At 34.7% G+C, this 13,737-nt stretch overlaps 1 protein-coding gene across 1 annotated transcript in view; it reads right to left on the bottom strand.

Moving 5' to 3' along the window:
• Nucleotides 1–1,231: 1,231 nt before the first annotated feature.
• The window catches only part of LOC149084383 (transcriptional coactivator YAP1-A-like), a 48,553-nt gene continuing 36,047 nt past the window's right edge, over nucleotides 1,232–13,737 (bottom strand). The window contains exons 3-8 of the mRNA XM_089234771.1: nucleotides 10,034–10,134; nucleotides 6,522–6,668; nucleotides 5,953–5,982; nucleotides 3,250–3,487; nucleotides 3,025–3,125; nucleotides 1,232–2,157 (exon numbers count right to left, since the gene is read on the bottom strand). Coding sequence (XP_089090897.1) covers nucleotides 2,077–2,157; nucleotides 3,025–3,125; nucleotides 3,250–3,487; nucleotides 5,953–5,982; nucleotides 6,522–6,668; nucleotides 10,034–10,134 — 698 coding nt within the window. The 3' untranslated portion in view covers nucleotides 1,232–2,076. The remainder of the gene's footprint in view (nucleotides 2,158–3,024; nucleotides 3,126–3,249; nucleotides 3,488–5,952; nucleotides 5,983–6,521; nucleotides 6,669–10,033; nucleotides 10,135–13,737) is intronic.

Raw genomic sequence — 13,737 nt, forward strand, 5'->3', positions numbered from 1 at the left:
ACAAATAAAGCTGATTTGTTGAGGAGGGCACCTCGTCAGCACCCAATGCGGGTGAAGTGTTGTAAATTATTAGAAAACCACAGACAAACAGCCCAATAAGTCCTTGTTTTTAAGTAATGTGAACTGTCACTACTCCATAAAATCATGAAGAAAATGTTTCGTTTTTTTTTCAGGTGAGATGACTAATTTCAGCAAACAGTTGGCGCCAGTTTGACTTCTTGAATTGGTGAGGTAGCTCATATCTTCTTTTATGAATATGTGCCCCATTTTCGAGCTTGATGACAATTTTACAGCCAGGTAAGTCCTTGCTTTCGATAATGAAAGCCTACGTAATTTACATTACATTTGTAGACATTATTTTAGAGGGGGGGGGGCGGGGAAATAAAAGCAGGGGAAAGATTCAAGAATTTTTTTCCCATCAGGAATAGGAATTTTGCAATCTCGGTCGTAATTCAGAAAATATAACAAGTTCCCAAAAAGATGGAGTAGAAATTCGTGGGGCTTAGCGGCTATGCAATGGCTTCAAGAAAAAAAAAGGGCATTGTGTCATCGCAGTCTGTGATTTCTGAATTTAAATTAATGTCCAAAAAAAGAAAAAAAAAAGGACATATAGAAAATATTCATCACGTAAGGCAGATACGGTATACACACTTATCAAGAACTCTCGAAATATATATTTTTTTAAATGTATCGAAATTGGGAGAAGAAAAAAAGAAGATAAAATAATTATGATTGAGTATGGTCTCATGAAAAGGGAGGGAATAACGCTATGACACTTTTAAAAACTTGAATATTTAAAAAATACTACATATAATTTTTTTTGATACATTCAAACGATCAACATAATAACGCACACAAACAACAACAAACAACGATGAAAACAAACATTTTTTTTTTAAAAAAGGCACATTATATGAAGGCACTGATGGTTTTTTTACGTTAAAAAAAAATTATTAAAGACCCCTGAAAATACATCAACATTGACTAAAAAAAAATTAGAAAAAAAAGAAAAGAAAACGGCATTGTTTGTCCGTAAACATAAAAATGGATCTTCCCCACGTAGAAATTATTAATAATAATAAAATAACATTAAACATATCTGTGTGGAAGTGCAGTTCATTAATAAAAACAATGATTATGCATAGTTTTAAGGCATACACGCTCAACACATGGTGCTCATAGTCCTTTGATGTGGCCTGAGAAGTCAAACTTACTTTTGTAAAAATGAACTAAGTGGCAACACATTCTCAGATGACTTAAGTGACCTGCGGCATATTTACAGATCACTCAAGTGACTTGCAGCATAGTTCCTGAACACTTAAGTGACCTACGGAACTGTTCCATATCACTTGAGTGATCCATAGCAGTTTCGACTAGCCTATGTATACAAAAGCACTCTCTCAGATCACTTAAGTGGTCTGCAGCAAAGTTCCAGATCACTTGAATGACCTGCAGCACATTCCCATAACACTCAAGTGACCCTTGGCACAGTTTCGACTAGCCTATGTATACAAAAGCAGGTCTTTTAATCTTTATATATATATTTGCAAGTATCGAAATACAAAAATCATTATATTAATGTATAGAAACACTCGCATAATATTCAGTATTTGATGAATATAATTTCAATGAAAAAACTTATTATATATCAAGTATTATTCAGCCTTAATAACTGACTTGTTTTTTTTTACAATAGAGCTTATAAAAAAAAGTGTGAAATACATTATATTCATGATTGAAATTGGTAACGTCACTGCACTTCCACACAAAATTCCATAAGGTCTCATGCTGCCGTCACTCTTGTTAATGTTCTTACGATAAGAATTTAAAAAAAGCCATAACTCTTCTCACAGCAAAACAGTCCTTATTCATGCAAAATGAAGTTTTTTTTTTCTTTAAGAGTTTTTTTGGCTGAACTTCTCGCACACAACTCATTTCTCTCAATGCTACACATTATGTAATATCTTCACAAACACTTTGTAGGCTTTTTTTTTTAAATTCCACAAACTCATGCGCTAAAAGTTCAAAAACCAAGCAAAAACTCAAGAGAACAGACTAATGAGCAGCAGCGATTAGTTAAAGCCACTTCATCATGGAGTCCTTGTTTGCATCCAACAATGCTTCCACATCAGATAGAATATCTGCATTTAGTTCTTCCTGTAGAAAATAAAAATATTGTTTCAGTTCAGGGGGAAGTCAGAGGAAATTCAGTTTCGGAACTTTACATACATAAAGAGGTCATTCAAGTATTACACACCAGCAGATTTTTGGCCATTTCTGACCCCCCCCCCCGCCTTATGTTAGCAAAATTTCATCAGTTCAGTTGCCTACCTCTTAACACATATTGGGATCAGAGATTTACATGAGGGGCACAAGTTCTCCCTCATGTGTGTCCCCCCCCCCCCAGACGATGAAAAAATTTTTTATGCAAAATATTTTTTAAAAATTAAAACATCGGAAGAAAATTCCTTTGTTTATTATAATAAATTTCTATTAATGGCATATTACTATTTGAAGAACTCAGTTTCTTTTTAAGAAATTCATAGTGACCCACCCTTCACCCTGGCGGGTCTTGAGCATATATGCTCATCTCACATTGCATGGAGATTTGATATAAATGAAGCATTCAAATCTATGGGAAGAATTTCAGATTTTTGGTTCATGACCACTGCTATCAATTGATTATATCTAAAAATATATAGTTACAGATAAAAATTTTAGTTTTATTTTTTAATTCTAGATCATGGCTTGGGCTATGAACCATGGCGTGTTCATGTAACACAGCTACTTTGAGTCAAAGCTACCGGATGACGGGTTGCGATTGCTTAACACAGTGGTCCAACGTTGATCAGCCGTCTCAATGTCGATATGGTTGCAATAGGGGGGGGGGGGGAGAAGCATTGAGGTGAGGTTGATTACCAAGGAGGAACAAATCAACCCGTGGTGGAAACATGGCAGACCATGGTTTGACAAATTAAAAAAAAAAAGAATAAGTATTGGAAAAATATTCATTTCAATACATACTCTCAGGCTCGGAACTAAATCATCCGAATCCATATTTTCTGTAGCAAAATCCAAAGCGGAACAGCTCTGGATACTATCAAGGTTCAGTTCACTCGCTATCTCTGTAAGTGAAGTAAAACAAAATTAAACACAAGAAGCTTTTCCAATGATGAACAATCTTACTTCCAAGAACGGGAAAAAAAACTGAACAATACAAGCCTATATAAAATCAATTATAAATCTTACCATCAGCCAAATTTGCTTCGCCACTCTCATCCATGCTGACCAGATAATCCTCTGGTGTATTTGGCAAACTGTAATTCGTACCGAGGCCCAGGCCACTGTCTGCACTCTCTTGACGAGAATGATAATCCGTGCTGCTGCCGCAGAGAAGTGGATCTATGGCTTGGACATCAGCAGCAGTGTTCGTAGGAGATTTGGCAACTGTAACATCATCTCTAAGACTGTGTCGCATCATCATTTCCTTACATTTCAAGTAGAAAAATAAACTTACTTTTTTTGGAATCAAAATAGTACAAAAATGTAGACTTTTGATATGATCACACAATCATCACATTCCAATTAGAAAATAATAATTGAATAATGTATGTATTTGACATAATATGAATTAAACAAGTTCCTCAGCTGTTTGTGCATTACATGGGAAAAATATCATATTGAAAATTAAACAAAAACTGTCTCTTTCCACACAGTGAAGACCAAGGGTGCTCAACCTTTTGGAGAGTGAGGGGCACTTCACTATTTTGAAATGAAGATGATCCGACGTCACAGCTTGTGCGGCGATTTGTGTCATGATACGCATGCGTCAAGTGTTCTCTAAAATAGATGATTTTTGTTATGTTTCACACATTGTTCTGTTCTTTTGTACCTTCAATAGTTTGTTCTGACTGGTTCTTTTTTAATTAAATGTTAAATTAAAAGTTGGATTCAGTTACTTCCATCGTCTGCCTTGCCTAGTTTGATTGTGTGTGTGCGTGTGCTGAGTTTATACCTCGAGTTTCATGGCAGTCTGTTGCTGATCTGGATAGAAATGAACCCACATTTTATGTGGAACTGTCCAAAGTATGTGTTTATATTAAGCAGTGATGAAAGAAATTTGTGTACATTTTTTAATTTAATACAGCAGTACTTTAACCTATGAGTGACTCCTTTGGTAAGTAAATCAAATGAATTTAAATAGAATTGAAAAATTCAACTTGTGAGTAAATATTTAAGAAACATTACAGGGTTCCCAGCAAATAATCTGCTTGATGAATTCCCTGACCAAAACTCATGAAGAAAGTCATATAATTCAAAAGTCTTATCCTTCAAAATGTTTCTCAACTTTATTTTCCCTTTACAGAAATTTTTCCTCAACTTTGGCCAAATATTTCACATTTTCCCTGACCATTATTTATTTTACTGATTTTCCAGGTTTCTGGGAGCCCTGTATTAAAAGAACAAGAAACAGCTCATTCAACTAATGAAAGCATTTTCACTTTGACAAAGTTGAAATCAGTTTTAATGCTGCATTAGTATCTAATTTGTCGGTTGAGCTGCTTTTAATCTGAATAAAATACAGCCTTATATGTGATGTTGATTTACTTATTATGATCCACAAACTCTCTATACCACCACTGAGCGATTTGCTACCATATTTTCCCCAAAAAATAGTAGTTGCATAAGAATTGTGGTGACCTTTTACTGAGAGGAAACTTTATATGAATGAATTTGAATGTCAGAACAGCTGGGGGTCTAAACCTTTTTTTAACCCACGGCCCTTTCAAACATATTTTGCTTTCCTGGCATCCTCTTCTTACCCCGGGCCCCTTACCCTCATCCAGGAGCAAAAATCTTTTTCTCTATTGAATTTATTCAAAACTCTATAATAAACAAAAATTTTATACATGAGATTGATTTCTGGGCCAGGCATGAATCCAGACGGGAGAAAGAAGGGTTGATTATGCTTCCCAAGAGAAGAGTTATACGGGAAAAATTAGGTGTGGGAAATATGGGATGATCCAGTGAACCAACACAATAAATTGCGCCTCCAGACACATCACTATAGGTCTGCACCAACCCTGAGCTAGTGTTCAATGAGCTTCTTTATTGCAGGGATTCTATGCATGATGGACTCACAGTCATTTGTCCTTGAACCAAGTGATGTTCTATGGCCCTATACTTAGCTGGAAGAAATTGTAATAACTCACATATTTACATACTTACCCTCAAAAATCATAGTAGCAAACTCGCTATGTAGGCTCCCTATAGACATGAGGCCATCTATTTTCTAAGGCCTGCTGACATGGGTTAAAATGGCCCTGGTTTCATGGACAGCTCCGCTAGATTCTGAAAGTAGTGTCACATTTTTTCCCAACATATTTCATTTGAAAGCTTCATTTCTGCACATCTCTTTGTGCCCCATACATCACTTATAATGGTTCCCTTGTCATGTGATATTAATCCGTGGCCCTCTCAGAGAGCCCCACGACCATAAGGGAAACCATATGGTCCGAGACTGAGAACCACTGTTGTAGACCTAACCGCTTCCTGAAGATAAAGACTTTTCTTATTTAATGTTTAAGTTTTTATGTTTCTCAATTAATGTGCAAGTTCACTCTCAACTGAACTTGCATTCGTGCTTCAAAGTTAGAAAACCTTTAAGAGAAAATCAACTTTAGTTGAAGTGTGTGAATCTGATTTTTACCATATTATTTTACAGGTGTGAGAATGACATGAATTCTATGAAGTTTGATTAAGAATACATTATTTTCCATAATGTCACTTTTAGTAATAAATTAGTCTCAAAAAGGTACCACTATAATTCAAATTTAAAATTTGCTAATAAAATAATTCAACAGTTGTTGGTGATTTAAAACAAAAACTAACCTACACTCATGATATAACTTTCTAATCAATCATCAACTTAATTAAGAGAAAAAAACTTACATTCAACAAAGGATTCCCAAATGTGGATTCCTGAAATTGAAATTTCAGTGGTTAAAAAAATTACTACAACCACAAAAAATAAAAACACACACACGCCACTGACACAACCAGAGCCTCACTGCAAATTTCAATGAAGCCTGCAAGCTATACTAAACATATCTATGTGCTAGAGCAGCAGTTCTCAACCTTTTTTGTATATAATTTTTATGGCGGACCCCTGTATACCTTTTTTTTATTTATCTATCAAATTTACTGATTTATTTTATTTTTCTCGAGTCACCGTGGAGCTCCTGGGAATTGCACACGGAGCCCCAAGGGCTTAGAGGAGCACTGGTTGAGAACCGCTGTGCTAGAGTAATCTTCACACGTTTTTATAATGAAAGAGTCATGCATAAAAGGCACCCCCATATATTTTTAAAAATTTAAGCATCTATTCTGTATAGTATTTTAAGGCATTCAATAAGAAAATTCCACGAATTTCAATTGAATTTCTTTTTTTAACTGTTTGTACTTCTAGTTTAGAAGTCTTCTTCCCAGAAAAAACTTCCCTAATGCAATGTTAAACACACCTGATGTTGCAGAATCTCTCGCTGCCTTGACTTCATCTTCTCTGTTTCCATCCTTAAGTTCTGGAGATTTTGGAAATGAAGAGCCTGTTGGGCTATTTGACTTCGCAGAGTAGCTGTTGCGGTTGTTGGAGCTGCCGTGGAAGCCGCCTGAATAAACATTTAAAAAAATCATTATCTTGCTTCATATAAATGCAATAGTTATTGATAAATGCCAGAGTTTAACAAATATAGTCAAATTCTGTTGCGATGCCAGCTATGACTAGTTTAACGTTATATCAAATCATGGTCAGAATAGCATTTCAGAGGAGCTCCATTACATAAATTCACACATTTGCTATGAACTACTGTATCCTATTGTCTTATTAGTGTTAATCATTAAATAAAGTAACCTATTTTATACGTATTCAGTTTCAAGTTGAGAAAATTTGCAAAACTGTAAATGCTGTTCAATTACTTAAATATTTGACATATTTAAGTAATTTTATAAATAAGTAAAACTTCACATAAAAACATACACTTACCTTTGCAATTATTTTAAGTATGCATAAATTTAGCGATGCACTTTATAAGTATAAAAACAAAGTTAAAAAAATGAAATAAGGGCGGCATTGCTTTTTAATCCGTATCTGTTTGATAATCAACTATTATTTTCGACATGAATCAAGGGAGATGATGACTACCTAGGTGTCTACCATATACCAAAAGCAAAATTTGGTGACTTTTTTTTGGGACCTTTTCTCGTTCGACATAATGAACCATGGTAGACAGTTTTTTCATACCAGTGGTTCCAAAACTGCGAGTCGTGACTCCCTAGGGGGGGGGGGGGAAAGCAAGTGAATTTACATTATAGAAACCATGATAGGAAATCAATTTTAAACTTTTGCAACTTTTCATGGGCATGATGATGTCAATACATACACTGGTGTAAGAAACTAAGAGAATTTGCAGACTTGGTCGATTATCTCTAGAACTACTGTACCAATTTTAATGAAATTTGATATGTACATACATTGATACAATACAAAACAAATAACCATTCAATAATAGCAATACACACGCATGATTGTGCGTAACACTCGTTGGAGTCGGAAGGTATGAAACAGCGGTTGCAGAATAAACAAAATAATAGATTAATAGGGGGGGGGGGTATGGTCCCCTCTTACAGATATACAGGTCTCGCAGCGTGATTTCATACTTGAAATAAGGCAGTTTATCATTTCCTGTGGCAATTAGTTGGGGGGGGGGGGGTGGCGGCTGCAACCCCTTCATGTTCCCACGTATCATGTCAGAATAAATATTCTACATGCTCAAAAAATATTACCAAATATATTTACTAGATTTACTTTCACAGATTTGTTCGAAGGAAATTTGCTAAGCTACAACGGGAAGGGGGGGGGGGGCTATAATGGGGTTCAACTGTGCATAATTTCTTTAGATGACCCGATCTGGTACACTGTAAATAGTTTTACAGTGTACCAGTATTTTACACAGCGTACCTTTGGCTCAATAGCCTCTTTCCAGAAAAATTATAAACTTCTAATTTGTGATTTGAATTCATTCGATTGCTATGGTTGATTGTTATACCAATTATGCAAAAAAATTATGTATTTTGCAGTGAGCATGCATAACAAATTTAAAGAAAAGTTGTTAATTTGAAGATTGTCAAAAATTCTAGATTAATTTACAAGGATTCAATACACAGGACAAATTTACAGAAAAAAAGCCAACTATGGGAAAACTTGACATTGGCTATGACTCTGTTAAGGTAATTGGACATGTGCAAATTGCCCCCCCCCCCTTATTTATTAAAAATGTTCAATAAGTTTTCCTAAAATTAAGATTATATTAGGATACAATATAAATAATATAAACAATTATATATCATCCCTCTTATGCAAGAAGCATGAATGTGAAAATTTTAATTTCCTTATTTTTTACTAAGTTTTGCCAGAAACGTGAATGTGCATCCCTTTTGTTATACAAATGTTACAGAACATTTAAGGAACATAACATGTATGACATTGGTAGAGTAAATATTGAAGCGTCATTCCCAGAATTCTTTTATGCCCAAGAATTTGCACATCCATGTTTCTGGTATGAGGGGAACAATATATGTTATGGTAAATATGATAAATTCGTTTATCATGCACAAGATATATAACCGATTTATCACATTTACTCTAACATATATACATAGTATATTAGATAGAGAATTTTCTAAAAAAAAGATACACACAACTGAATGTATAAAAAATGTAGGGCTGTGGCTCGATTAAAATTTTGAACTGGTTAATCAAAAATTTGTAATAGATTATTCGACTAATTAATTAAATTTTAATCGAATATTTTTTATCATCATATATAATGTTAATAGATGCTAATATATATTTCATTCATTTCACTCATCTATTTGGTAGATGTAAACCAAAATATGAATAGGTTAAGAAATTGAGGCTGCCCGCTTCAAGCAATTTGATATGCTGAACATAATTGCCATAACCTGTAATTTCTTCATTTGGATCTTGTCGTTTAAAAAAAAAACAAATTTGGTTATTTTTAGCTATTATTCACTGATTTTGAAACTACTTTCGATTATACTGTTGCTTGTTTATTTAGGAAATCCTTCTGAATGGTTCTTATGAGGAGATGAACTATGAACTAATGCTTTCAAGAATACAAAAAACCAATGTTCACAATGGAGACGATGAATTTTGTGGTGGTCTTCTAAAACTTCCATTAAACTCAATTTGAAACTGAAATCATCAGTTTTCATTGAATATAATTTGATCAAAATATTGATTCAAATACTTTTAAATATGGTCACTCATCCACTTATCCAAAATATTCTGCATAAAAAATTATTTATAAGACATCTGATCAGTTTTTACCCCCAAAAAAATCAAGTCAATCAAACTTTTCATAACAATTTTAATCAAATTGGTTGACTGAATTAACTCAACTAAAATTTTTAACTATGATTAACGAATGATTGATTAACTGACCCAATTAATTGGAACAGCCCTACAAAAATGTACTGATATTGCGCTGAACCTATGCAAGGGTCATCATCGGGGGAAACATCTGCATGGTTCGAAAAGGTAGGCATTACTGATGGGTGGTTAGTGCTAACTGCACTAACAATGTCAACCCATGTTCATTGACCTGCCTTTGCAGAAATGTATTCGATGAGAAATGCAAAAAATGGGGGGGGGGGGAAGGAACTACAATTAAAAAATATATATATACAAATTTAGAATACACAGAGCTTACGAATTACAGTCCAAACACAGAACAAAGCAAGAAATATTAAGATTTATTGAGAACTAGATTATATATATTTTTAAAAAAATCAATGAAACATATATATTATAGAAATATATTCACATACTAAATTTTAACAAACGATGCAAGAAATATATCACAGCTCATTCCTCAAAACTTTTAAAAGGAAAATGAAATTTCCCAAAACATTTAAAATAAATACTTTAACGATAGGTTATTTCAAGCTATACCTGAGACTGTAGAGCTGCAAACTGAGGTAGATGCTGCTGTTGTAATTGCGTAGCCTGTGTTGAAACTGGAACAAGAGGTGGAAGCTGCTGAAGATGTGTGGCTACAGGAGAAAAAAAGTTATTACTCTAATGAATTTCTAAAATGTTTACAAAAACACATGGGAAAATTTAAAAAAAAATGTTGACATCTTCACTAATAACACAGAAAGCCTTGTTTTGTAATCAGAATGCTTTCAAATATCTTGTCAAACTTTCAAGGGATCAAATACAGTACTATACCAAACTATGGCCTTATTTCTTATTAATTCATTCCTAAATTTCACTGGTATCTAGGGTACGATTCTTGCTGGCAAGATGAATTAAATTTTACAGAAAAGTACGGAAAAAAGCAGGCAAGAACATCAATAATTATTAGGTCCCACTTTTACTGCTAACAGTTTCCATTACTTCCTCTGATATCTTATAACAAATGTATCAGGGTTTGACAAATTGAAAAAAAAAGCCACCAGCTAAACATTCTATTCTTGAGAGAGAATTATTCAAGAACAATTTTTTTTAGACAATTTGTACAACTTAAAACCATTTTCATGCATTATCGAGGAGTTTCTAGGCACTAAGACAAATACTGTATTCCCAGCATTGTCCGGCATGCTGTAAAAATCAAAAGACACCACACTTTTTGTCTGGGGGTCAATTCCCGGCATGCGGAAGTTTAATGAGGATCACAAAATGCATTCAGGAGATATACCAATTTATATAAAATACTGGATGAATATGCGAAGAATAAAATAATAATTTTCCAGTAATAAACATATTTTGTCCAGGAATTTGATAACAATAATGAAAATTGAACATTTACTCATTACTCTAATTCATAGCTTCCAAACCTTTTGTTCCATCGGCCCCTTCTTTAGAAATTTTTTTCTCGCATCTTCCCCCAACTCAAGTAAACCCGTAGGATCCTATGCTAAATCTGTAGGTTCTATCGCCCCCTTGCACCATTCCATTGCCCAACAGGGAGTGATATTGCCCACTTTGGGAAACACTGCTCTAATTCATTATTGTCAACCTAAAATAAAATAGATGCTGCATTTTGCAAATTTTTCTGCATGTTCAGTGATTGTAGAAATATTTAAACAACTTTCGTAGCCTATCTCATCAATGTTTTGCAGAGCGATTCTTTGTAAAATTGGAATAAGCAGAGCGGAAATTCAAATGCTATCCTGGAACACAAATAATACCTCTATTTCACTTGTCTAATTTATGCAAACAGATACATGATTAACATCTGACATTTTTGATAAAAATCAATAATTGCATCAGCAAAAGACGAATATAAAGCTCAAACTATCTCAACGGTAGTTTGTAGAACAGAATCAATCCTAAAATCCAGGGAAAAGACAACATCAGACATGCCAACTTTTGAAATCCAGAAATTCTCCCGAGGGGGGTACCCCCTCCCCCGACACTCGTAGACTCGATCAAAAAAAAAAAGTTCATTAAAAACATTTTCGAAAAAAAAAAAAATTTAATAAATTAAGAAAAAGTTACATTCTCTTCCCCCCCCCCAAGGCAGGTTCTGCATTGCCCCTGAGAAGAATATAATCCCATGCCAGTCTTTCCATGCAGAATAGAGAAATCACATCTACATATTGTTTATAAAGTATGTGTTTTCTTTCGTGGATGCTATCAGTGATTGATAATCTTGGGTATATGAATTCTTAAAGGCTTTATATTTATTTAGCTGTATATAGCTTAAAGTTTTATATTTTCTTTCTGAAGATGTTTAATCAGAAGAAACGATTTAAAAAAATTCAAATTACAAAGCTGCGGACGGAAAAACGTGTTTATCGCGCGGCTGTTAATGGAATACAATAACGATTATACAGGAATTTCGGCAACCAAGGGCTTCCCCCTGATAAATGATTGCTGATAAATGCTACGAAAACAACAAAGTTGCATCTTTGCCAGTTGCTTAAATGCGGTCACAGAGACTTTTTCTTACGGCTGCTCAATGGAAATGACTACGGCTGTCCTCTATGGGTGTTTTCCCTAACGACGATGGTAATTATTGACGCCATGACAACGTGAAAGCTCGCGCAAAATCTAATTTTCTGCCAAAATCCAGAGAAATTTTAACAAATCCGGAGAGCAGGAGGAAGGATGAAAAACCAGGAATCTCCCGCTTAAATCGGGAGAGTTGGCAGGCCTGCAACATTCAAATCAGCTAATTCAATTGATTGAGTGCAGATATTTAGAATTATCCAGAGTTTGTGACTCCAATTTCCCAGCATGAGAAAAACAAAACAACCAAAATACGAAGTCCATGGCTGCATTCATCGTGTGATCTCAGCATTGTTACTTCACAAATAAGTAAATTTTGTAGTTCGCTGAGATTTTGTTGCCCATTTTCAATCCTTTGATATGTATAACTATTCTGTGTATTTAAAATCTATTTTCTTTCAACAACAATGTTGGCTTTTTAAAAACTATTGCAATCATCGTGTAGCACATAGACCTCATTAATATGCTAAATTAAAGCAGAATGTTTTGCATTGTTCTGCAATGAGCCCTCGGCTGACTGGAAATGTTGTGTGTGTGTGCATGTGTGGTAAAAAACCTCATCATAGTGTTTTCTACACTTTTTCTTAAAATTCTCCCAGATTGTACTGCGACATACATTACAGATTCTGACATATTCTGCTTTGGGGTTAACAAGTTTTTGTTCTTTCAAATAACATTATCAAATGGTGAGCCAAATTTATTGCAACCAAAATGAATTCAAATTACCAAATCAGCTGTACGACTGTACAGCTGAAAATCGAGTCCGCTTTTCGGACCTATCACGAAGTTCTGAATCTCAAAAATGGTTCCTTCATAAGACACAAATTAATGAAAAAATTAATTTATATGCAAGTTATACAGAAAAATGGATGTTGTGAAGATATTAATTTTTTTGAGATGTTGATTTTTTTAAGGAAGGAAAAAAACTCATCACTGCCTCTACCGGGAATCAAACCCGGGTCACTCATCCGGCAAATGAGGGACCCGGGTTTGATTCCCGGTAGAGGCAGTGATGAGTTTTTTCCTTCCTTGAAATCAACATCTTAAAAAAATAAATATCTTCACAACATCCAGTTTTTTGTGTATCTTGCATTAACAAGTGAAGAGCGACGACATCATGTCATATGTATACTCATCTAGTGGCTTTTCATCTATGAGCTATATCAAACCCAGGTCCCTCACTAAGCTACAGAGGAGATAGAACTTTTCTTTCACTGGAGCATATACACTGCTGGCCACCGTAAATGCAACACCCTGAAGGAAGCATGCAAATAATATGAAATTTACAACATGCATTAGCGGAGGTGAGATATGCAAATGATTAGAATTTCAGCGCAGACGCACATCACGCGCGCCTGTGGCGCCACTTCAAAGCGCTATTTAAGGCTTGGAGATTGACGATTTGAAGTACGGCAATTGTGTTTTTCTTGTGGTTTTTTCAAAAAAACTATCAATTACGCCTCGTAGAAAACAGCGATCATCTTTTGATCAAGTATCCGAGTTCGACAGAGGAAGGATAGTGGCCTACCGAGATTGTGGATTATCTTTCAGGGAAATCGGTAGTCGTGTTGGACGAAACCAAACAACTGTAATACGGATATGTGATCGTTGGATGCAGGAGGGTATGACGGACCGACGCG

Source organism: Pholcus phalangioides, unplaced genomic scaffold, assembly GCF_987345545.1.
Source record: "Pholcus phalangioides strain wild (caught in Gottingen) unplaced genomic scaffold, Ppha-v1.0 ptg000008l_1, whole genome shotgun sequence".
NCBI classification, from domain to species: domain Eukaryota; kingdom Metazoa; phylum Arthropoda; class Arachnida; order Araneae; family Pholcidae; genus Pholcus; species Pholcus phalangioides.